The sequence below is a fragment of the Bombus flavifrons genome, chromosome 1 (genome assembly GCF_040668555.2).
Source record: "Bombus flavifrons isolate JBK064 chromosome 1, iyBomFlav1_principal, whole genome shotgun sequence".
Taxonomy (NCBI): Eukaryota; Metazoa; Arthropoda; class Insecta; order Hymenoptera; family Apidae; genus Bombus; species Bombus flavifrons.
Genome location: NC_138442.1, coordinates 4,637,415 through 4,664,531, shown reverse-complemented (window position 1 = coordinate 4,664,531; position 27,117 = coordinate 4,637,415). Strand labels below are relative to the sequence as shown.

Sequence of the window (27,117 nt, the reverse complement as noted above, 5' to 3'; positions counted from 1 at the left end):
TAAAATCTTTATGATAAATAATACATTACTTCGGTAAAAAAATATTTTTATTAGAATTGATTAATTGAATATATGATCTTAAGTATTTTAAAAAGTTTTTTATTACAGATATTGGTACCAAATGTAAAGTAATAATTGTCCATTGCAAACTTCATACTTCTGAATATTTTCTCAAATTTTATTATAATGATACCAAAATTTCATACAGAATGTTTACTTTCTACTAGGACCCGTCCCTTTTAAGAAAAAATACAATGGTATCTAATGCACTATAGACTTTCACGGCGAGATCGTAATGGAGATTGCGATTACGTATGGTTGTCAAATTGCAGACAAGATTTTAGAAATTTTACTTCGCCATTATCAGCTATGGTATGTAGGAATGTACAGTAATGAACAAAAATATCGACTAACTTGTAAAATTCTGTTTCAATTTGTAAAAAAGAAATATGCTACAGATGTTTTTACTAAATATTATGGTTTACTAGTCAATCAATCAATAATTAACTGTTCAAATACTTTGTTAACTTTTGTTCGTGTATGCTCGTAAGTATTTTGTAACTTCTATATGTATTCATTTTCAGATTCGGTTCAGACTTGACCAATATAATCACGAGAGTCATAGTCATGTCACGTTAGTCCTAAACAAATTTCATGATATTTTGTATAGTACATTATATATGTATAAAAAGATTCTATAACTGTTGGAATACTTTCCTGAGCCACTGTACGTGTGCAGGCATAATGCCGCGAGAATGGCGCCAACATTCCCATCTGTCGACGTGTATGCACCGTAAAATGTTGGATCGCGTCGCGTTCGCGCGCCGATAATGACCGCGCGTGTGGGTGGCGTGCTACATAAAGACTATAAGGCTTGTATCGGTGGTGGATAACGCGAGATCGGTGTATAATGTAGGTAAATTCTAACGGCGTGCAGGAATGCCGCATAATTCAGCTATTAATTGACGCCTGATTGCCACTCATGCAAATCCGATTAATGAGGTGATCGTCAGAGAAATAAATATTTCTCTGCTGCATGTTGCCTTTGACATTTTCACGGCATTGATCGTTCGATGAAAATCGCCCTTTCCATCGTACTTTGGTCGATCGTTAATTGTCGCCATTGATATAGTAAACTATTTATAATCGCGCGGTTTACGAGCGAAGTATTTTCATGGAAAAAGCGGAAAAGCGCAAAAAGCGGAAATAGGTTTACGAGTTCGGTATCAATTTCGTGCGCGTCACGATCGAACTTAGGCGTAGTGATTTATCGACATGTGCTTGCCACACGTACCACGCTTAAATTCATTTTACAGTCCCGTAATTCACGTTGCTCACCCAAATTTACTGATATGGGCTATCTATTCGGACGTGCTGAATTTGGATGAGGCAATAAATTCTGCTGTTGTGCTGTGATCGTCTCTAGAAAGTGCGTTTGTATTATTGGATGACGAGTATTGAGATTGCTTCTTTAAAATTAAGCCCATTTGCATCATAATGGAATTATTCTAAATATTTTTGTTCATTACAATCAAGCAATGATCAATTTCATGTTGGTATGACCTAACCTCATTTTTTTACACTATCTAACAACTTCTAGCTTTTAAAAAATATATATGTAGTTAGAGGAATTTACTATCATATTTGTATTACACATATATTAGCATTCTTATTCCAGTTTATAGTTAATAACTCATCGATCAAGTATGTTTTCTCGAAACATCCCGCATTTCATTGAGGAATCTGAAAGAGTATCGGTAGTCCCTAGTCCCGTAACAAGAATCTGGAAAGCAGATGAAACACTGGATAAAGTACTTGGGGAGGAAGCTTCGCGAAATCCTTGTCGGCGGTCCCTGAAATATTGCCAGTCAATTTCGATTGTGTACTTTACGACGAACTCGGCGGTCTTCCAACATTCCTTTAGTACGTGTTGGTAGAGTTACGAACCATCGATCTCGCACGTGCGCCCTGCTCTCTCACAAAGAGCCCCTACTGGATCCTTCGAGGGATAACTTTCGTTCACAAAAACTTCCGACTTTTCGTAGCGTCGACGGGCTTAATGTTCGTGCAATGTGAATAACGTTTCGATGCGCTTATAGGTATAAGTCACTCGATGTGTACGCGGGAACATTTACATAAACACGTGCACAAGCAAGAGCTGAAACGTATCCGGGCTCAAAAACAGCGAGGAAGGATTGGCGCGGTAACGACCGGGCTTGTGTGGGACGAATAATACCTCGTGTGCGTACAGTCAACTGCAATAACGACGATTTTAGACGACGTTTCGCGAACTCGTAACTTACGCCCGTTTCGTTGTTGGCCAGTTCCTTTTAAAACGGGTCACGATACGCATGTTCTATTTATAAGTTCACGTGGAAATTCGGTGATGCAATTGCATCTGGAATGAATTTGCGATCGTCAATTTTATTTCGCTACTTATTAGATTAATCGCTAAAGGATTGTTCTTTTAGAGAGTTTATTTACATTCTCTTATTTGTACGTGTTAGAGGGAATCATGGAGAAGTGAGAGGTTATACTATATAAAAAAATAAGTCGAAGATGTAGAGTAGTACTATTTTATAGAAAACTTCGTTTTCGAGTAAATCGGTATCAAAAGATCATTGCATACGCGTGGGCTTGTACGTGGCGCCACCTAGATAGACTTAGCAAACTTTGTTGTAAACTTGCATTATTTTTTGTGTTTATTATTTATTAATTAACAACCAAACAAAAATATTTTTCATCAAAGAATCCACTTTTTATATTTAAAAACTTTCTGAAGCAATTCTCCATTTATTACAATATAACTGTAGATATTAAATAAAAATATTGACAGGTTTACATTCTTAGAATTAACTATAACTGTACTTTGTTATCAGTGATACCAACTACCCCCATTAATTTTCTTCATAGTTTACTTTCCGCGGAAACCATCGATCGTTCAGTGATTTTAGGTTAAGTCTCCCTGTAGAATTCGTTTGAACATCGTTCGATCGTTTATGTCCGAAGGATATATCGATCTAATTCTGAGAAGATCTGCGACGGAACTAGGAGTTCAAAGTGTTCTAGCGTTACTGTACGACAGACCGCGTGCGAAAATCACACGAAGCATACGCGAATACGCGAATGCATATGCGCGGTCAGAGCCATGAACTAATAGATCCACGCGAACGTATATTTGCGGATGCAGAAGGGCGAATATTTCTGCCTTGTATACATAGAGCTGGAGATCGCAGGGTGTGTACATAGAACGATTATGCATATGTATTAAAAACGCTTTATTTACATACGTGTATTTCATGTTTATGTACTGGAGGCATAGTGGAGAAGTCGTTGACAGTGTCTGACGTCAGGAGAGCAAGAAAGTTTTTAATTTAATGTTTTCTTATATACTTTTTTCGCATGACTGAAGTTCTCTTTCATAATGCCTGATTATAATATTTCGAAAGATAGTTAGATGCTCTTTTAATACAAACTAGCTTGCTACTTTTTAATTTCAATTAAAATGTTAATATTATTCCTACGACCATTAGATGATACATTGAATTAGCTGGTCCCATAATGTTCATGTGGTTCTTATACTATAAGAATAATAGAATATGTTTTAGAAGAAATTACTGTTCTACTTCTCTGTTTCTACATTTATTTATGTAATCGTCATTGATTTCTAAGTTCTTCTCACCACGCGACATTAATTTTTATGTTTCATCTTAAAAAGTTACACTCTCTTATGGGCTATACATAAATAGATGTGTAGACAAGGAATTCTGATTCCATACTCTACTCTCTACACTCTCTACTTTAATCATGTTATGAGCAATTACAAGTTTTCAATCGTGATGTGAAAACATATAGAGGTATGATTAATTAATTGTTCGAGTGGAACGTTGGTGAAAGCTGGTCAATTATGACTTATGACTGCCTGACGTTTGTGATGGACTGTGAGCTTTCTTTTCCTTTCGCTGCTATATTTGTTCCATACTTGCGTTACTAACAATGTGATGGTTATGACTATAGAGAAATGCGATTTGATCATGAAAAAATAAACATATAAATCATAATACAATAATACAATGACAAATATATTTTAAGGAACCTCTTATTATGTGTATATGAATTAGTAAAAGAGTGCCTTAAGATTAGTTAATGTCTCCACACTCGAGACCGCGTTCTAATTTGCCCTGGTTGCTCTCGATTTCTATCGTTTTATCGGATTAGTTTGATAAATTCTAGACACGAAGTGACAGCTCGGCTGAAAAAACGCGAGCCTAGCATGAGACGCAATAAACTAAACAGGTAGTTGTAGTTCGCAATAGAAATTACTAGTAGAATTAGCTGCCTCGAGTATGATTAATGGTAATATCAATGATATACATTTATGACCACATAATGATAGACCCCAAGGTTAGATTAGAAAGAAAGAGGTTCGTATCATTGAAATATTTTGGGATTATCGTATTATGTAAAAAATATTGTTAATTGTAATATATCAATTTTATTGTATACAAGAGAAAAATATATAGTTGAATAGAGCAATAATTATAGTTTGATCGAAATCACTATGTGCCATACATGCTCATTTCTCAAACACACACTATGCGTGTACATACTTATAAATATCTTCGAAATTTCTTTTTTCTCCCCTTCTCGAGTGATCCATTACAACGATAGATTTCTCTGCCGAGTTTAGACACTAATCCTGCAAAAAGTTAAAGAAAACTAACGGAATAAAGGAAACTCACAATTCGTGAAGGCAGACCTGTCCGGAAACTAGTTTATCAAAAACGAAATTTTAACGAACGGCCACTTTATCTTACTTCCGTCGATGATTTATGCGTAACGCGATCTGCCCGCAAGAAAGTTGTAGGAGGGGAGACGATGGATGCAAAGAAAAGGAAAAGAGTCGCGGCTGTCATAAATATCGCGTCTCCTTTTTCATCCCGTCGCGTTGAGCTCCTCTTAAAAACGAGCCTTAACACTATATCTCTAAATCGAACGACGCCGAGACACCCGTGACAAGTGGACATGCCACGACGCGATGCAGGGCTCGGTTTCGCGCCGGCCGTTCACGACTCCACGTAAAATTAAGATCGATTTCACGTCTAACGAGCGTCGCCCTGTGGCATGGGTGTTGCGGGACAAATAAGAAGGGCGGGGAAACAGAAAGATGAGATTGAGCCGGTTGGTCGTTCAACCGAGCCAGTTACAACGGACGGCGCCCATGATCCGGTTAGTTTGGTGAGGAACGTGAGAGTAAGTCGCCCCTGGTGCAAGAGGAAGTAAGACAAATAAATATTCACTAGCGAATGAGAAAGAGAGAAAGACGAACAAACAACAAATGAAAAAAACACTAGGAGGATACGGTGAGATTGGTGAGCGAAACAAGGAAGGAAGACGAGAGTTGGTTGGAAGAGAAAGAAAGAAAAAAAAGCACAATGACGATAGTAGAGAGCTATAACGTGAGAGAGACGAGGAAGGTGTGTTTGAAAGAATCAAATGAAGCGGGAGAGTGGAAAACGTAGGAAGAGGAATGAAGGTGGCAAGATTAGTAGGGAAACGAGTAGGAAAAAGAGGGAAGATACTAGTACGTCGGATACGTGGGATGGATAATACTTCCTTGGCGCGTGTAATGTACTCGTCCGGCGGCGCCGGCGCCTGCATGCATGTTCTTTTTCTCTATCCCACGGTGAGTATTTCGCTTTTTGTTCCTCTCTCTCTCTTTCTCTCTCTCTTAGTGAGTGCAGCGTATTTATAGTGTATTATTATTGTAGTATGTTTACGCGACATGACACAGATTCCGCAGCGACGCCCCCTGGGAAGCCTATATGGTAATGCCCGGTCCAGTGTGCGCCAAAATCTTCGAGCCGCGTCTAAGAACGAGGTTATGGTTGATGTTATGACGCACGACTTTACGTAGCTCCGAGATCGTTTATTCTCGGTTTAAGAACGATAAACGAACATTATTAGCCATCGATTTTCGAACGAAAGGTTATCATTGCGACACACGGAGACGCCAGTTACGCATATTCGAGTCCTTTAATTAAGTCGTACGGAAGGGGACAAGGACAACGAACGTTGGCGCACGCGCTGCTTTCCCATCGATGTTTATGGTAATGTTGTTTGACGGTGTTACCATGATCGCAATACAATTACGGTGGACTAAATTGCGTCGTTGTTTACGTTTTCACTGTTATTACTTGATGCCCGCGTGATCAAACGAGATACGAAAAAATCGTTAACCGAAAGTATGTAGGGTTACGCGAGAAGTGTACATAACCTCGTAAACGTGTAAAAATTGTTCGGTGCCTGGTCGTATGTTTTGGTTAGGTTGTCGGCTTACATGGTGACGAAAGCCGTGACTCGTGTAGTTATTTAGCGCGACGGCGACGGAACCTAGTGTTTACTATCGATCAGAAGGAAGATGAGAAAAAGAAAGAAGGAACAGGGACAACGAGACACGACGTCAGGTCTGTGTTCATTTAAATTTTTCCTCTTGGGCGTCGTAATTAATTGACCTCATTGCTGACAGCGCTCAACTGTTTTTATTCCGATCGCTTATCAGTAATTAATTTGCCTGAACGTCGTAAATAAAACAACATTATCGCCGAGAGGACTTTTCTCCTATTCAAGTTCTATACTTTACATATGTATTGAACCTTTTCTTATTTTGCTTTATATGATTTGTAAACCTCGTTTCCACTAAAGCAACATCAAGGAACTTCTTGTCGCCTTTAGTTACTATATATTCCAAAATATTTTCAACAAACAGTAACTTACAGAATTATTTTATCCACACTGAAGCAACATTCTGTAACACGCGGTGACTTTTTCAAAAAACAGCTGAACTGTAACAAAAAATTGCTCGACGTTACTTCAGCGGAGATGAGGCTTTTGAATACAGACTTTCTGCATTGATTTATTGTTTATCCATATCGATTAACCATAATGTTCGATCGATACGTTCGAAGAGCTAACCACATTTTGGATCGAGATGACTTCTCTTCGTTATATTTTTACGCGTAGATTATTTTTTTGGTAGGGAATTTTCGGAATATCCAACACGCAGATTTATCATTGCGAGTCCTTGGAAGAGATTGAAGCTTGCCTTACGGTTATTACGACCGCGAGATATCCCCGAAATACATATAAGTGATCGTGGCGCCGCCCTCGTTCCGTTGTGACTAAAGATTCGCGAGGCTGTGAATAGATCGGCCATGAACAATAATAAATCATTTTGGTCTCGAAATCGGTCAATCCTGATGAACTGCAGGAATACATAATAAGCGACAGCTGATCCACTTGTTTGTTGTCCTATCGTCGCGTCGCGTCGCCCTGGGTTCATGACAGCGTATAAAATGAGATCGACAGGGTTAATGGTCGATTGGTTTTACGCGGGGAACGTATTTAATCGGATTCAAGCGTGTTCCAATCTTCTCATCGTGTCGTTGTTCCGTTGTCGGATAACGTTCATCGTGTCGTCCGACAAATCAACAGGTTAGATACTTAAATAGTAAAGGAAATAAAGAAAATTAATTTTTACATGATACAACATTTCTTTTAATTAACACAAACTACACAACTACCGAAATGTAAATTTGCCAATATTATTCAATAGACTGCAAATATTTATGGGAAACATGAATGTACAAAAATATATGAAATGCATATACATAATTTGCAAGAATATATTATATTAGATGCTGAAACAAATCTTCAATTACTTACTTTCAATAATAACTAATTACTTTTGATAAACATCTACAGTTTATCAATCAGTAGTTAGTTATTCAACTATTATTCATAAAATCACAGAAAAATATTTTCTATTGAACCATAGTAGACATACATTGTGATCTACTGCATAATGCATCAACTATCATTTAAGAAACTTCCTATAGAATTAAACTTTAAGGAAAGCATTATATTTATTCAAAAGTATGCTTGTATCTTTTAAGTGGTCATTATAGACATCTATCATATGCAATGAACCATTGTCAAACTATCATTTATCCTAACCTCACCTATTAATCCACGAAGGCAATTTAACGTCTATTATTTGGTAATTACGTCACGCTAAAGCAAACAATCGGGGTTGTCGTTTCCTGTTTGTTTAAATTCACTGGTAGAGGGCCCTTTGTCCGTCTGGGGCCGGGTTCGATTTCAGAAATTTGCGTAACTGGCTTGGATCCAAGGCGCACCGACGACTTATTGCAGTAGAGCGGATGCAGCCGCTCTCGGTCAAAACAGAAACACGCAGAGCGACTGCGCCCGATCGCGGTCCCTTTGCGTCTGTATTTTCGAGAAGTGCACGCGAATTCCGCCGATAAATCATTCAGACGGCGCTGTGAGAGGAATGTCAATCGCGGCGTGGTTACCTACACGTGTTTGTGTTCTTTTCAAAACATTACTATTTAATATATTTCTGTACACGAAGAACGATATGTGTACGTCTGCAAAAGGTGCATATGTGTATTTTGCAGTTTTCATTTCATTTTCAGTCTCACAGTTTAAAGAACTATTAACCAAATAGCGCTACCGTTAATGTAACGTTAAAGGATTGCATCAGTCAATGATTAATTCATTTAAACATTATTCAAAGTGCTAGTTATTTGATAAGTTTGAAGTTTTAATAGTTAAAACTTTTGCATGAACTTCGATCATTTCATGTTAATACCCAAAAGATGAGGATTCGAAATTATTTTATATTTTCTCTAGAAAATAAAAAACTTGGTAAAAGAAACATATTAATGGACACCTGGCTATATACATTAAAGTTAACACACCCTTCATTCACAGACGCGCACTCTTTAACCTTAGATCCTTGAAACTCATTTAATTTTCATTCTTATTACCAACACTCATTCATCCAGTACAAAATGCATAAGCATGTTATCGTCTGAAAAATTCCAGATTCCACGACGCATTGCGATAAAGGACTGATGATGGAACATTCACCGTCGGCATTCACCGACCATACTGTTTACCTGAATGAACGAACGATCAGGGGAGGGGGAGGAAGTATTTTCAAGAATCGCCAGCGTGTATCGCGTTGTGGTTGGGCAGAGGTGTGCGGGCAGGTGTCTCGACCGAGGCGCCGGAAGGTCGTAAACCGTTTCGGATCACGAGGTCTCTACCGAGCCTCTCGGTACCGAGCGGCTGGACATTATTTACACCTCGTGGCGCGCTGTAAAATCGCGTATACACTCGTGTTCCCTCATGCTGTCCACGCCTGAACGCAGGTTCATTTAAATTGCATTGCAGTCGCAGGACGACCGTTTCGATTCTCTCTCTCTCTCTCTCTCTCTCTCTCTCTTTCTTTTTCTCTATCAGTTTACATATAGTAGAGGTTCTTATGAAAGCTTTTTCTGGATTATGGTAATGAAATGAAATCTCAGAGCCCTCTCATAGTCTGTAGATAAGACTTAAAAGAAGGAAATGTATTAAAAATATACAGTATATCAAATACAAAAAAGTTCTACTATGTATACTTCACATTAACACATTCGGTTCTACTAAAATGTTATTGTCCAACCTACATTCTTTATTGGCCAATGTTATCTTTTGTTTAAACAATAATACTTATCTCAACACAGTATCCGTTAGGTTACTTATCTTCCTTAAGGTACTCCATTAAAAACTGAAATATGTATAACCATTTAACAGCATTACGTACTGAATACTGAATCAACAAAGACCACCCATCGTAACATTGAACGTACTAAACGTGCTTCCGCACTCGGCATCCGGATTATCCTCACTCCATAGCTACCCAAAAGCAACCATCAAAAGCTCGGTCCAGGTAAAACTACCGTCGTTTACTTTCTTACATTACCTTAGTAATGGTAACTTTATTCATCGAACCTACGGGGCCCGCAGTTCAGTTTTTCGTAGAAGCGACTATTGTCTCGGAGATTAATGGTGCTGCGCGAAACCGTTCGTCCTGCAGACGTACAGACCCGAAAGATTTCGCTCCTTTTGTACCCTTCCCTGCCCCGTTTCCTTCACGACGACTACAATCGTAGGGTGGCCGGCCTCGTTTCGATTCCCATTCAAAAAATGGCCTCCTCGAAGCTTCGTTTCGAGGGTTGAATTCTTGCTCTGGTCTCTACCCGCTTCCCTCGGCCTTTTCACGCGCGTGCCCGTTTCTCGGGGGACTTGTTAATTGTCGGACGAAATTAATCACCCGGTACCCCGGTTCGCCTTTTGTATACGGCGAGCTCGTGATTCGCTCGATTTAACGCGTTCCATTATACGGTCTCTCGGATGGAAGAGAATTGATGTGAGATGAAGATAGAAGTGGTGAAAAGGAAATTATGGCGCGTCGTGGGATCTAAATGGCGCTGGTGATGTTTTGTTGCTAGGTCTTCCTGCAGATGGTGCCTGCTACTTTGGGGTAAGTGTAAATGAATGAAATTGTTAATAGAATAGACGCGATGAAATTGTATTACTAAACTATGGATGTTTATGCATTTATGGGAAATTTAGAGATGCTAAAATGCGCAAGATGCGTACATAACGCGTCAGACTAAATATCCAAAGTATAATAATCGTTATATAGGAGTCAATTTAGGTTTTATTTTTTTCATTCTCTTAACAAAAACATAAATCTGTGTAAACATCCGCAGTCTAGTTATTATTATTTGTTTGAAACACATTGTTATGCGTATTCATATAGGTTTAATCCTATATATAGGCTTGAAAATTTCTAATAAAATTTTGACAGTTTTATGAGTTTGATGAATGCAATAGAACTTCGTTTATATGGAAGTCCATTTACTTGAACGAAATTTTAGTTACTGTCTGATTTCAATGTCGTTCATTTTGTCGTGCGTCAATTAAAATTTATATTTTTGAAAAGAGGTCGCGGACGAGATCGAGAAGAGAATTTTGAGAAAAAGGCGGCACTTAGACGCAGAGGAACGCGCGTCGACAGGCAAATATTGCTAAACCGACGTTTATTATTGTCCGTAGACGACGTGCACGATCAATTCGCCATATCTCGACCGCTTGATCTACGATCTGCGACAGCGATGCACGAAATCGTGTATGTTGCTGTTGGCCCGGATTCAGATAAATATTTATGGTCGATGAAATAATTTTACTAGCGCTATTTTTTCTCCTGTGAAAGATCTTTCAGATATAGTGGAATCTTCATACTACAGCTCTTATATCTAAATTAAACTACTAAATATCAATAGCAATTTATGAAATTATCTATAAGTCATCTATAACACTATGTTTTTCTATAGAATTTAGACCAAAGACAAAAATGGTTTCTAAGATATATGATCTTAAATTAAAGCATTTTAAACTTTAATAACAATTACTGCAACTGCGCCTATATCCTATGTTTTTTTACCAAGATTAAACAAAGATTAGGGCATAGGAGCATTTAAGCTATAGTCAGGTTTCAAATTAAAGGATTAATTAACAGTGGCAACTGATGTAATTACAGCTGGAATTATAGATAGCATCTTACATTTTCTCTATTGATTAATTAAGAGCACAGTAATCTCTAAGGTATATTGTTACATCTTAGTTTAAAGCTCTAAGTAATGTAGAATTTAAACCAAAAATAAAGTATGGGAGTCTAAAAAATGAAATTCTAAATTAGAATCTCAAAGAAATAGAATACAGTAAGTATACCAAATAGCTAACAAATATAAAATTATATTCATTTTATTATAATTCTATTAAGTATCGAAAAAAGGTCGTGTAGTTTATTCGTTAATAATAACAACAAATCGAATTTCGTGCAGTAATTGATCAATGTAATGTATGAAATTGGTTTCAGTGGAAAGTTTAATCTTCGTAGTTGGTATACATGCTTCGCTGTTTTCAATTGTTTTGACATGTCGTTGTCGCGTGACAGTAAACATAGATAGCGAGGAGTTAGAAATTCGTTCTTTCTTCTTTTACGTGTTTAGATTTGGATATACAGCAGCAAATGTAGCAAGATGCATTTGTAGTTTATGTAGGGAAGGTGCTGTTAGCGAGAAGACAGCATAAAAATGGTTTAAACGGTTCAAAGAAGGAAATGTATCGTTAGATGACGAGCCAAGTTCACAAAGTCCATTTGTCATCGAAAATGAGAAATTGAATGAGTATATGCGTTCAAACTCACGAAACAGATGTTGAGATGCAACAGCACCTTGTCTACATACATTATAAATGCGTTTTGCTACATTTACTAGTCTATATCCAAGTTTAAACTTGTAAAAGAAACAAGAATTTTGTAACTTGTCACGAACCATATTTACTTCCACGTGATCAACGAAATGACGAAACAATTGAAAACAGCAAAGCATGTATACCAACTGCTGAGATTAAACTTTCCACATGGACTAATTTTACGTATTACATTTACCCATTACTTTTATTATTATTAATTATAAGTAAACTATTATCCTTAATTGGTGTTATAGGCATTTCTCTTCTCAGCAGTCTGTTTCCCCAGAGAATATATATAAACTTTGATATTTGATCATCGTTGAGACTTTACTATGTCATTGAAACTACTTATGTATATTCAAACTTGGTCCAAACCATAACCTATAAAATATAGAAATTACTATTTATCAGCCATATAAATCTCCAATACCAAATAATTTTCCACTAAAAACATGCTTTAAACATCATCTAAAATACTTTCCTAACCATTAATTCTTGTATTTTATAATAGTAAATGAAATATAATTGAAATAGTAGTAGTGCTCTATTTGTTCAGTAGTATAACAGTATCCTTGGTCTGACCGGTTCATTTTCTTTTCTCCCATTCGTGCGTATCGCTTTTCATAGTGTCTGGAATTTTCAAAGACTCATAACATCGCTTGAAAATGCATAAAGCATACTCCTTATGAAATTACATTGGCGGATAGGTTGGAAAGGAGGAACAGGCAACAGGCTTTGGAATTGATAGCTTTCGTAACATAGCTAATCTCACAGAAACATTTTATTCGATGTATAAACGTGCATTGCTTCACGTGTACATAGAGTCCATTGAATCTAAATGGTGTTTTATACTTCTCAGTCAGTGTCCAATAAAATATCGATGGTGTAGCCGATCTGGCTCGCCTACTGAGCCTTCAGCAAAGGCGCAAGAGTATTAAGTCATATTAATTTCGCCTCATACATTTTGTGAAGACCCGTTATTGATGTCATGAAACTTTGTCTATTAATATTATGCTCCCTTTTGGATATTTAGTTTAATATTGAATATTTAGAGCTTTCTCTTTCAACACATACCTTTAACTTGGCAAACCTAATGAATTTAATATTTTGGTAACTAGTTTACTATTACTATTACCATTATTTTACTCTCTTAAACAATTTCAAAATTTTGTAAAAATAATTCTTTCCATTTGTTTCAACCTTCTTATGACACTCTTCAAAAATGGAAAGTAATTGCGAAGTCCAGTAGTATAGTTACAAATATAATCCATAAAAATACTTCTATGATTCATGATCCTATAACCTATAAAATCTACAAAAAATCTATCAAAATTAATTTATTTATCATACGCATAAACATTTTTGCTTTCAAAGATATGCATTGATATAACCTATCCATAACAGAAAAAGATAAGCCATAACAGTGGCAAAAGCGGAAAGGATCAAATAGTGCTCAACGTGAATGTTGTTACCAGTCGAAAAGAGGCATCTACATTTGGCGTGCACCGACAATACATACCTCGCTCCTCACATTCCACGACGAGTTGACAATGAGCATTGTGTGTCTCCAGCGCGTTATAGGTGAGCACTGGCGGGACTTAACCTTATTTCTCGGTCCTCGTTCGTACCCGGCTACGAAAAGGGATATCATTGTTAGAACAGACAGCAGAAGGGTCTACGAACTACGAAGCGTTACATCCGTTCATCGAGCGTTGAATAGAAATACTCTTCTCTCTTATACGTTCATACCTTTTTCTTCTTCTCGTTGCATCTTGTGGCTCTTCTTGTGGGCCACCCGAAGTCGCCAAGGAATCTATTAGATTTGTCCTAGCCGTATGCTGTGAATAGTTGTCGGTCAGGTGATCCTTTTACACCTATCTATTTTTCTCTTTCTTCCATCTTTTTTCTATCTTGTTTTTTGTTTCCTTTCTCTTCCCATCTTCATCATTTTCGTCTATTCTTTTTCTCCGTCGTTGTTCATCTTTTTTCCACACTCCGTCAATTCTGTACCTGTGAATTTTATCATTTTTTTATCATCTTCTTCAGTTTGATCTCATTTATCATCCTCTCATCTTTTTCCTTTTTCTTTATCATTTTACCTCTGTATCTCTTTCTCATCATTTCTTTTATCTCTTCTATCTTTATCCCGCGTTTTTGTCTTATACCGTCTCCATATTTATCTGTTTTATCAACCTTATGATCACTTTTCCTATAATACTGGTGCACTTGTCTTTTTTAATTGCTCTTTCATTTTCTAATTTCTAAAAATTTGACAAATCCAAAATTCGATTAAAAACGCCGCAAAGGAATCTTCGATGATTCCACGAAGTAATTGAACTTCTTCTTGTTTCATTCGGCGTGTGGTCCCGCGCAAATGATCCTCTCTCGAACGCCACCGTGGGCGATACGCTTCAGCCGGCCACGATAGGGCATTGAAATAAATCATTTCGTGTCCTTTTGTGCGCCACTGGCACTCCAGCATCGCCTGTCTTTTCTCCTCGCTATCTGTGGTTTTGATCTTCGACTGCACCTCGATCGGAATCTCAATTCGCACTATTTTTATTCCATCGTACAGTTAAATTTCTTCGCTGATACTGGCAAAAACTTTCTTCATATCTTTCTTGTTGTCTTTCGATTTTAAAATGAACAATTTTTACGGTAAATCATGAATGAAATAGTAGAGATAGAAAATAGTGATAAAAGTTTTGATAGGTTAGGTTAAATGTTGCACTTTTTGGTTTTAATGCAGGCATCAGTGTATTAGATTAGATGTAAAGATGACGAATATAAATCTTTATAGTATTAGTTGCACCTTACAGCTTTATTTCGAGGATTGTATCAGGGTCGAAGTCGTCTATTTAACGTCATTTATTTTATGTGTCTATTTAACGAAGTGGCTACCGAAAAACATTCAAGATATAATGGAGAGCTACAAAATTAATTCCTATGCGTGTATGATGTAATCAGCTCGAGCATTCTTGTTGACAATGACACGATTCTTCGTGAATCATCTTCGATAATTATTTGCAAAATAGGAAATTCATTGCGAGTTTTACAATCCTTCCTTGTATCACGTAATGATTTTCTTAAAACATCCTTTTTTATACATATCTTTGAAAATGTGAAGATTTTTAATTTTTCTATGTTCCATATTTCTATTTTTTTTAATTTTTTTGTTTCTGCAATACAAATAAAGAAATTAGAAAATGAAGAAATTACGAAATAAAGGCGACCCGAATCGCAAGCTTTTCCTTAACCATCTCATGGTCCGAAGTCAAGTGTCAACCAATCAGACGCGAGAGATGCAAGCGCGCGAGGGATTACCTTCGATTCGGTGCGCATCAACGGCGCGCACGAAACGTGTCAGAGACGCGTAAACGTCGTCGCGGGGAAGAATCACTGCGCGGTTTATCGTCGGATTAGATGTTTTATTGCCATAGCTCGGTTCCGAGGCGGTCCTCGAAAAACGACAAGAAAAATAATAATAAAAACATCATGCGTCTCCGTGTTCTCCGTTTCACGCATCAAGAGGAACAAGGATAGAAGGAGAAAAATAGTACAGGGGAGAGAAAGAAAGAAACCGCTCTCCGGCGGTCTGTCCGCGAACAAAATCTGCCGTAAAATTCGTTTCGTGGCGGAAGATATTTTTCCTGGAAATGAATTCACCGAGCGTCGTCCACGACGAATGTGCATCCGGCTTAATGCCCTGCTGCAGAACGAAGAATGCCGCAGGTATCTCACGTGGAATCTGCGAAAGCGTCGTCCCCTCTCGCCTTCGAACGCGAGACGACGCAGCCTCGGCCTCTCTTCGCCATTTTTCTTTTCTCACCTTAAGGCCTCACACGCTCACGCTTCTCTCGCCGGTTCCCCCTACCACTCCCATTGCGCGCCCCACCCCCCACCACACCCCCTTCGCGCTCCGTCGTCACCGCAGCCCCCTCTCTATCTTTGTCGTTCCCACCACTTTTCCCCATCGCTCGATCCCTCTCCCTCTTACAAGTTGTTCTCTTCTCTAGTCGACCGTGCATGGGCAAAAAGTATAACGGCGCGACGATGAGACGGCCGCGCCACGATGTCGACAGACTGTCCTGCGAATTTTTACAAGCCGCTTAGCAATTAGTCACCCCGTCTTAGGGACTATTTCGTAACGAGTTTGCCGCTGCTGGTCCCGTCGGTGGAACACAAGACCCGGCGAGGTGGAGAATACAACACTCCTCCGTGAATCTTTTCTTCTCCTTCCTCTTTCTCTCCCCTTCGTTTCTTTTTTTTCCTTTCGTTCTCTCCGTTCTTGCCGGTGGTTTCGAATCTGTATCCGGTCGATCTTTGGTGTTCGAACTGCCGAATAAAGAACGAAAAAGAAACCGTATTCCTTTCGAGAACACCCTTCGCCATTCTATTTTTAGATTTCGAACGAGATTCGGGGGAGCAACACATCGAATCGTGGTATGCCCCGTGTTGTAATTTTTGAGAAGGAGAACGTAAGACGTACCCGTAAGGGATGACACTGAAATAAATCGCGAATTACACTTTGCTGATTGATTCGTAAGATTCGTAGATATAGATTATGTGTAACTAGCAGTTTTTTTACGTATGCGACGGATGTACGTGCGGATTTGCATCGTACGCGCGTCGAACGCATTTAACGTCTACGTCATTTCAACGCGTGTCATGAATCAACGAGAACCGAATGGAAACCACCACGATCGCGCCTCCATTCACGACATTACGCTCGGCTCATTGATGTATTCCCATGGATACTTATCTCTTTATCTGGGAATTCCTCTTTGTTGCTGAACACTTTCGCAAAATAATCACGACATTCTATGCCCTCCGTTTTCATCGCGTTAGATCATTGCTGCAAAAAAAAACTGCACAGAATTAAGTCGTAATGTACCATTTTTTTACGGAGCCTCGCACGTCAAATCCGTGTCCAGGTCTGTCGTATTCCGTTGTTGGTGCATAAAATAGTCATCAGTATATATTAAGAACGAACGTAAATCAAAGGTCGTGTAGCTGTTTCAGCTATCATGAGATAAACTCTCTGAACTGAAACGACTGTTTTTTTACTTTATTTAAAAAATTTTCTATTTCATATTTCATTAAAATATATTCACTAAAACATATTTCATTAAAATATAGATATGTTTCAATGTCATTGGACGTGCTGCTCTCTAGATTGTTCTCTAAATTGAATCGATCATAAATTTAATGAATTATAATTTGGAGAGACAATGCATGCATGTGTTTATTTGCACTCATTCTAAAAGTGTTAACTTTCGCGTTGTTCTCTGCCAAATAGTAACCACATTCGGAATTGTTTAATCGTAATCTTCGCGAGATATTTTTTTTTTCGTACTCGCAGGAGAATTTAGGGAAGGATTCAGGGATTTAGGAGGTTTGGGAAAAAGCCAACTGGGTATTACCTTGTATACAATACAATTGTATACCACTTCTACGAGTGGTACTTACATGTAGATAGAATAGAAACTACCCTAACCTCTCTGATATTAGTCAATATACAAATAGTATAGGTGGAAACATTTCGAACATAATTATGAAAACGTAAAAAGTGTGGATGAAGAACGAAACGGTAAGAAGTTACGTTTCATACTTGCCACTCTCTGATACTGGTGTATACCCGCCGCGTTCAGTGGTGCACACTGGTTCCGTGGTGGTGGTGCCAGGAGCCTGGCGCGATGGTGGTGGAAATCGCGATAGTGGTGGTGGCGCTGTGGTAGGGGAAGCACCCACACGCGCGGCGTACTCTCGCACACCTTTTGGACAGAGCATAGTCATTCGCGACACCCACCGCGATCGAGGTATCACACGAGCGGACGACACGAGTTCTTTCCGTTTAACCCCTGTTCTTCTCTTTCTCTTTTTCTCTCCTTCTCTTTGCCGTTTCTTTCCACGCGTATATATATGTACGTGTACATATATACACTTATGCACCTCTCGAGGGACGACACTCTGGCGAAAAGAAACTAACCGTGGCCACGCGAACACTTTGTATCCTCTATATATACGAAACCTGTGTATATATGTATGTGTATGTATATATATATACATATACACATACATATATGCATACATACATATATATAGGGATATATAAAGGAAATATATGTAAGCGCACGCGCGCACACTTGCACAATATACTGTACATCGAGCACGTAAACGCGTACGCACACACGTAGATGCGAGCGCGGGTCCCGGTGCGGCAGCGTGGTCGGCTATCCCCATAAAAGCGACGGACTCGACCGGCCTGCGGACAGTTGTCATCGTTGGCTACATCGGCGCAACGTGTCTCTTTGCGCTCTAACCGTGTTTCGACTGTTTATCGAAATATATCTCGGGGTGGTAACCTCTTCGACACAAACGAGACGAGAGTTCCGTATACGCTTTTCATCACAGGATATCATCCCCTAATTCACGCGCGAACCCTCGCGGCGAGCCTGCGCACTATTGAAAAGAGACATGAAATGTACGCGTTTCTCGAATTCACGACAACAGATAGCAATCGAAGATAAATAGTGAACAAAAGAATGCGAGTGCGAGCGAATGATTGTTCGGAGAATTGTATTATGATCGCGTGATCGAACGACTGATTGATCGAAGACGACTGAGAAAAAAGACGTCGATAAGATCGACTGTTCGTCACTCGTTTATAGATAACGCGAACGATATCTCGGAACGATCGTTGCCGAAATCTGACGCACTTATATATACTCGTTGACTTGATCTGTTTCACGAGAATCTAAATTAAGAAATAGCGTGAATTGGATTGATATTTCTACTTTCTTTCGTTGGTGGTCACGGTATACTACACGTGGTTGAAAACTATTATAAGAGAAGAAGATACGAGCCGGTAATACCGAGTGCAAGCGCCAGACAGAGCGACGCTTCCGCGGGCAAAGCCGTGTCCTGTCTCGTCTTTCGTGTGTATAGGACAACCCACACGGTCACGCGCGCGCACGTTCGAGAGTGTAATAGAGACACGTATATAAGTACGTGGAGTGGCACACGTACCGGTAGACGAGGCGCGCGTGCACACGCGTGTACGAAAGCGAAAAAGCGATTCGTCGTGGCGCAAGCGCGAAAGCAGAAGCTTTTTCGAGCGAGCCAGCAGGAGGAGAGAGAGACGGTGGTGCCGATGATCAGATACATCGGATTCAGTGGCGGCACGGGCGTAGAGAGCAAGTCGAGTAACAGCTTCCCACCAGTCAGTCACTCACGATCGGCTAGTCAGTCACGGCAGTCACGCGCCGACCGTGTCAGACGCACGCTGGTCTGTTGGTTCGCGTGGAAAGAGGCCGGTCAAATAAACCGAGATCTAAACGGGTGAGAGACAAAAAGGATTCAGTGTCAACGTCGTTGATTGTAAATCGTGCGACCGTAGCCGGACTTGTTACACTCGATATATACGACGGTGGTATACCACTACGCAGCGCAGGCGCGATGCAACGTTTCACGGACCTCGTCGAGATTCGGTGTCGATGATCACTTTCGATTACAGTGTGAACCGGCGAGTCGAACCAAGGCAATCGTGTATATTCTAAGCGAATCTTATCGGTGTCAAAGACGATCGAGAACGGTGTTCAGCTCTTCCTTGTTGGTACTTTTTCAAACCGATGAATCCAAATTTGTTTTGGAAATCGGTTACCTAGGATAAAGTCGCGGTAATCCCAGGAGGGATAATCGTGTGGAACCACCGTATCAGATGCGCATACCGGCGTTGTTGAACCGCGAGGAAAGGGACGACGACAACGCACACGGGGCTCGTAGGTTAAGAGAGTTAGTGAGGTGCGGAGGTGCGTGGAAGAGTGCGCCGGTTAAAATCGTGACAGAGGGAGGAAGAAGAGAGAGAGAGAAGAAGTGGCAAGCGCACGGTACGACTCGGTCGCCTCGCTCTTTCGTATCCCTCTCGTCTCGAAACTCGTCGCTCGTTGTGTACCGCCTTATAAAACGCGCGCGCAGTAACACGGAACGCGCGACGACCACGGGAACGGAGAAGAAGAGCGGCGGGGGACAGCCGGAGAGTTAGAGTCGTACGAACTCTCTGTGCACTCGGTAAAAGAGAGAAATAAATAGCGATAGTGCAAAAAAGAGACGACCAGACGGTGTTCGAGCTGGCTTAAAGGAAAGATAGATAAAGAGAGAGAAAGAATAACGAACCTGCGTGTGTACCTTAGCCTATTAAGCCGTCGGATGCGCTCGTTCAACGTGTCTCGAACGGTGCACGATACCTCGCCGCGTTATCTGCAGTAAATATTGCGGCTAACACACGGCCTCTCTCTGGGTCTGCCGCTGATTGTTTCTAATCATTATCGCACACGTTCGCGACCTGTGTACGCGTACTATCGTCGTCGTGGTTCGTCATTGTCGTCGATTCTTTCGTCGTCATAAACGTTGTCGTGGTAACCCGTCGTTGTGTCATTATATCGGTATTGTTATTGTTCGCGAACGATACTCTTTGTAATCGTCATCGGTGTGTTGTCGCGTGGACACGTTATATGCGCTCGGAGAGGAGAGAGAAGAAAAGAAAAGAAAAGAATCGAAGAAGATGATGTGATACAACACACAGTGCCACAGAGAGTGCAGAAAGTTTTGTGCAGTGAACGTTCGTTAATAGACCAGTGGCCGCGGCTCTGAAGAACAGACAGAGAAAGAGCACACGCGTGCAAGATAGAATAGAACGAGACAAACAACGTGTGAGGAATAGGTATAGTGAAAAAGAGATAGAAATAGAAAATACGAGTGAGAGAAACGTATTGGCGGAATAGAGACGAAGGAGAACACGCTATATGCGTTGAAGCACCCGTGTCGAGTGCCAGCGACGAGACAGTGAATTGGACATACGCGAGAGCAAGCGTGACAGAAAGAAAGAGGAAAAGGATTCTAAAAGACATCATAAGACTTTTTCGATATTATCAAAGATGCATTTCTACGGTAGTTTATTGTCGATTTTGCTGGTCGTTCTTTCTTGTCCCTTGACTGTTCGTACACGCAGGGTGGCGCCTTTGATAGAGGAAGACTGGGCTAGGAGACCTCATCGCGCCGCCGGTAAGTCGCCATTTCAAACTTCCAATTTCTGATTCGTTCTTTCTTCTAGTTACGCGCGTTATCATGTTTTTTTCTATAAATTATAATTTCATATATTGCAGTAACTGTATGTAGGGATTTTCATTAATTTTCATTAATTTCGTTTGATGAATTCTTAGATAAAGAGTTCTTGCAAATTTTTTGATGTCGATATTTAGTGCACACTGGTACGTTTTGGCTTGGTGTGCCTTCGGTTGTTGTGATTTCGTCAGAATGCGAGCAGTTTCTTTTCCTTTAAAGGTTAGGGGACGCTCGAAAATACCGGACTTCATCGTGTTCTCGGCCGGCAGTCCGCCGCATTTACGTAATGAGAGAGTCACGTGAAAAAGGCGGGAATCGAACTCCTCTCGATTGTCTACTTTGAATCGGCGCCGCGTTACGCATTCGTCTTCTCTTTTGCCGGCATTTTTGCCGGTGAGTATTTTTTTTTTATTCCGGTTGCATCATTCATAAAGACTTATTCACTTCTATCTAGCTAGAAAAAAGAAACGTTATATTAATGTAATGAAATGTATTTCGAAAAAGTAATAAAAGACGACTATTCATGGATATAACAACCAGGCAGGAAGTAATGTACTGATTCTTAAACACCTCGTACTGACCCAGTTGTAAGAACAAGTTAATGGATGTGTATTGTAGTTGCCGTGCAAAGCTACTGCGCGACGGAACCATGAACCTCGGTCTCGAGTTCGCTCGTTTTTCACACTTGTCGCGTGCTCTTATTTCATCGAACCGAAGGAAGATAGGCTCGATTCCATTAGACACTCTGTATCACTTTTCTGTAATCATTCCAGTCAGTCGATTGTTATACTTTGGTATTAGATCGTTTCACAAACTCGGTTATTAAATATATCGATTGTTCGATTATTATTAAGTACCAATTATTATACTGATATGTAGACGAACATTGTGTTTCTCAAATTTTCTCATTTCTTTCCTAATTTCTAATTTATATTTGAATTTCATGTCTCGGGAACAACTCAAAATATAAAACTGTTTGATAATCTCATTGAATAGGGTTTTCATTCATTTTCCTTAAGAGGTTATGTTGAATTTACTTTTCATCCATAGTCATCAAATGATTTAATAATTGTTCTATTGCATTAATGTGCAAGAGCATAGTTAAAATGTTCTATTAGACTTAATATTTGGACGATTTATCTATTTACATTTACATTTCTACAGATAAAAGAGTTTCATTCGACTCGATTACAATTTGTTGCGTTGTAAAACACACTAAACAATTTGAGTAAAAATTTTTCGAGCGAGGAAATGCGGTTGTATAGCCGAGGATTAATTACAGTTGCTTCTAGATTACGTAGCGTAATACTTACCTTTGATAACGATCGAGTTACTATGAGGTATCGAATTCAGATTGTAGTAATCAATTTAATGAAGGAACACCGAAAAAGTAGCGGGAAAAAAAGAAGAATACAATATCATTTTATTTTGTAAAATCCAATCGTAAAGTTCAATCAAACAGTTAATTAAATTTACCAGTGGGAAGAAAAACAGGTTTTCCCCAATCGGCAGAAAGGGGGTTAGCTATCTGTTGAATGTGTGACGCGTGATGTCCGATAAAAATTCATTGCGCATGCGCACTGTTTGCGCATTTCGCGTGGGCAATATATGTAGTAATGTCGCGTTAACTGGCCACAAATTTGCTTTGTTAACTGACCGTTTCTTGAAACTTTTCTCTAGTTTTTGAACCTTTTTCGTGCGATGACGCAAGCTTAAATAAATGATATTTAAGCTTCGATTCAACATTTATTCATTGTAGCATAAAAGCAGGATCCTTTTTCACAATATGTAATCTACTAACTAATAATATTAATAATTGTATAACTGAAATTGTGTCAAATAAGAAAGACGTTAAAATGATTTGGAATTTGGCAAATTTACTAATAATACTTAACTTGTTTCAGTACAAAACTCGTACATTACCATGAAATATACTAAAGAATTTGTTATTACTGCGAACTTACAATTCACGATTAGTGAAATTTTACTAATATTAGTTTGATCGTATACGGGGCCAGTGATATGTAAGATAAACAATTGTTTTAAGTATTCGCATCTCACTTACATTTGATGATTTTCTGGAAATGTACATTCCTCGATAACCGATCAGATAAGCTTCCATCTGTGGTCATTTAACGAAATTTTGATTAGTGTCCTACTTAAATGATCTCGTGTCAATTAAATACAATTATCGAATCATCGTGTTTCATATTGAATCTTTCATTTACTTTTTCGCCTTATTATTCACGAAATACTCTGATACCGATCGAACATATATTAGAATATATGGTAGTAAGATAAGTATGCGTAATAAAAGTATGCGTGCGTCGTGGATGATCGCGTCGTTGTTTGTCATCGTGGATATGAAGTACGAAGCATAAATATGCCTGTTATAGCGCGAATATGTAAACATATACTTTGGGTAATGATACGGTGCTCGTCGCATTGACATTTTTGCGACAACGCGTTTCGTGTATCGACTTGGTTAAGTCGGATCGAACCATAGCTCTGTCTATATATAGTAATTTTCTTTTCTGTCCCATCGTTCAGATTGCACATATATCTGAACAGCCGATAACCCGTTTAACTGCACCCACATACCGACAGCGATTTACGTTCGAGTTGAACAACTTCTGAACTATACGTTGACCCGAAACTCGTAAGAGCTAGAAAGAGTATGAGAAATCGTGTGCAAGTTACTAGGGAAAATCTCGTTTAGATATCGATGGTAACTAAAGCGATTTCATCGGACAATGTGAATATAGAGTGTTCAACATGAAGATTTTTGAAAATAGCTTATATCCAAGAAATTTTGATTTGTTCAATCTAATGCTGTACTGTTTATGTTTAGTAATAGACCATTCTAACAACGTTAATTAAATTATTTTTAAGGCATACGTTGTTTCATGAACAATCATAAAAGAGTTTGAAAAGCATGTATCTGAATCGAAACACAAGACAATTTTGATATTCGCACGTACATGATCAAGATTCAACTGAAATGGGGACAATGTTGGCATTCTGATCTTTTACGTGAGAGTGTGCATGCTAGCAGAAGTATCATTGTGTCAGAGCCTTTTCAAAAATCATTACGGTGGAATACCATATAAATTCGGCTCATATAATGAATAGAATACAATAGTGCATAAAAAAATGTTTAAAATTGATATAAAAATACGTGTAAGATGCAAAAATATATAAAATATATTTTAGTTATGTTTATAAAAATATTATATGGACCGATATAAATGTTCGTAGTCAGAAATAGTGAAAATAGTATACCAATCAAAAATAGTGAAAATATGACCGAGGGTATTTCTAATTTTTCATTTCACATTTCGTTTTACCATTCATACGTCGATATCTCAGCAGAATACATGTTTACTAATTCAATTAATCCTAGTTATCACCCAAACTAGACACACTGTATGTATAATGTACGCATAAAATCACTAAAACTGGACATTTCCCATTTTTTCTCCCATCGTTCAAATAGAATTCAGATGAATGGAATCCTATCGTATCTCATTGCTTCCTACAAAGAAAATTTGTATACAGGGTGGTTGGTAACTGGTGGTACAAGCGGAAAGGGGGTGATGCTACGCGAAAAAAGAAGTCGAAAATATAGAATACAAATTTTTCGTTTGAGGCATTGTTTTCGAGAAAATCGACTTTGAATTTTCGCTCGGTACGCGTGCACTTCATCACGTCTCGTTATAACGGATCTCACTGTAGATCGTTGTCTCGATGAAAAAATTAAAAAAAAATAAATAAAAAAAAAAGATTTTTATTCTATATTTTCGACTTCTTTTTTCGCATAGAATCACCCCCTTTCCGCTTGTACCACCAGTTACCAACCACCCTGTATAACCTATAAACTGATATAATATCTGTATATTTAGATGGAAGCATTGAGAAATAGTTTTTAAAGAACATTTTAGTGTAATTCTTACTATTTGTTGACTTAAGCATTTCGAGATCTTTATGTGTATCGATAACTATCTAGAAATGGGGCTCGTATTGATACGATGTTTTTCAATTAAAATTAGTTTGAGAATCCGCCCGACGAACTATACTGTATTTGCTTTTACTTTCGTATTACGATAAGACGACGCACATGCCGGGAATAATGTACCGAAGTCCGTGAGATTCTTTATAGACGTTTGCTGCTTGCCGAAGGCACACCATTGGAAACATTACACTCAATTGCGGAATTCTATTTGTTATTACGTGGTGTTTGTCGCATAATTGCGCAATGTTTTTGCAGTTTCGATTGTAAAGCGTATCTCTCGAGCCTTCGCTGGGAGCATCTACGTAGAACAAGGTCGCCTCGTGAATACGTGGTGTTAATTTTTAATAAACCGACAGGGACAATTCCAAAGTTCTCACTTTGTCTTTCTGTGATGAAAGAAGCTAAATCTTTGTTGCAATACATAGTGATCTTGGTTATTTTTACTTGGTGAGCTCGAAATGTTTCTATATACTGCATTTATAATTCGTTTACATAATATGTAAAAAACTATTTTAAGATATCCATATAATATTTTTAAATTAATTATGCGTATTATAGTCTGTACAAAAATAGCAATAGTCTTGTTAATTTCGTAATAATCAAAAGTTGAGAAACTTATGCTATGAATACGACGGTCAAATAAGCTAAGCTACACTATGAAGACTCTTGAAGTGTTCTAAGGAAACAAAGCCAGTATGTATACACATTAAATAGACTTCCTACGTCAATTCTATATCAGCAAGTTCTAGAGGCAATCAGATTCTAAAAACGAGTAACGCTAATGATTCATAATCTCTTTTTCCTAAAACAATATTTTATTTATGAATATGATTACAACATTCTACATTTTCTTATGAAAATAATATAGAATATCTACAAGAATAATAGAAAAGGTGTTATCTCTAATTATTAAAAATAAAAGTTGATTTTCATCTATATCTTTATCTTTAAAATTACTATATATGATATTTATAAAATTACGGAAATAAAAATTATTGTCTTTGTTTATTAAAAATATGATTTCAGATTCGTATATTTCTTTTAAAAACAAATTTCATGAAGTGATATCGACAAGCATAGTTGGACAACTTTCATTCCGCCGTTCTGTACACAGCTTAACGCGATCTACAACACGAAACTTGGTATCCAGTCGCGTTAGCCCGTGGATCGTCGCAAAGAGAGATCTAAGTGGTTCGTTCTTCTCCTTTATAAGGATCTAGCAGTGTCCAGTATCGTCTGCAGCCTCTCTTTCTGTCCTGTTTCTATCCTTGTCGTACCTTCTAAAGGCTCTGTTACTCTCGTTTCGTACCTGTTCCGCGGCTACTGCCTTATCTAGCTACGTTGCCCGTACACCGTATAGAATCCGCCACCTCGAAAACTGTATTTCATCGCTTGGTCTAAATAGAACGCGAAAACCGTCGATTTTATGTATTGCAAGAACCGAGGCGACGGGAACGAGACAATCGAGTACCTCTAGATACCGCTTTATCGCCAGTGACATCACATTGCAGCACTTTATTCGGTTATCGTGACAACAATAAAAACGGGAGCAACGATATCTCGTCGTGGAGCAAATTAACCGATCATTACCACCAGCATAGTGTGTATCTTAGGCGCCTTGGTTTTGTATAAATCTGACTTAACCTCTACGTTGCGATATTCGATTGTAATGGAATGTTACTGCGCGCGCATTCGCTGGAGGATTCGATTTTAATCGAATTGCGAGTGTAACAAAAGGATCATATGTTCAGAAATGTAGTAATTTTTATAAAGAATTTTTGATTATTATATCTTCTTTTGTCACCATTGGA

General features: G+C 38.7%; 1 protein-coding gene across 9 annotated transcripts in view; it reads left to right on the top strand.

The window, feature by feature from the left end:
- sog (chordin short gastrulation) overlaps window positions 1–27,117 on the top strand; it is a 100,523-nt gene that overhangs the window by 1,499 nt on the left and 71,907 nt on the right. Inside the window, exons 1-4 of one of the 9 annotated variants that reach the window (XM_069118769.1) lie at window positions 5,027–5,686; window positions 5,772–6,110; window positions 6,328–6,467; window positions 8,911–10,393. The exons of 1 other annotated variant lie outside the window; for it this stretch is intronic. Coding sequence is in view for 1 of the 8 variants with exons in the window: in XM_069118735.1 (XP_068974836.1) it covers window positions 21,108–21,234 (127 nt within the window). In the remaining 7 variants the exon portion in view is untranslated. 7 more of the 9 variants (XM_069118749.1, XM_069118777.1, XM_069118796.1 and 4 more) reach the window with 7 other exon arrangements.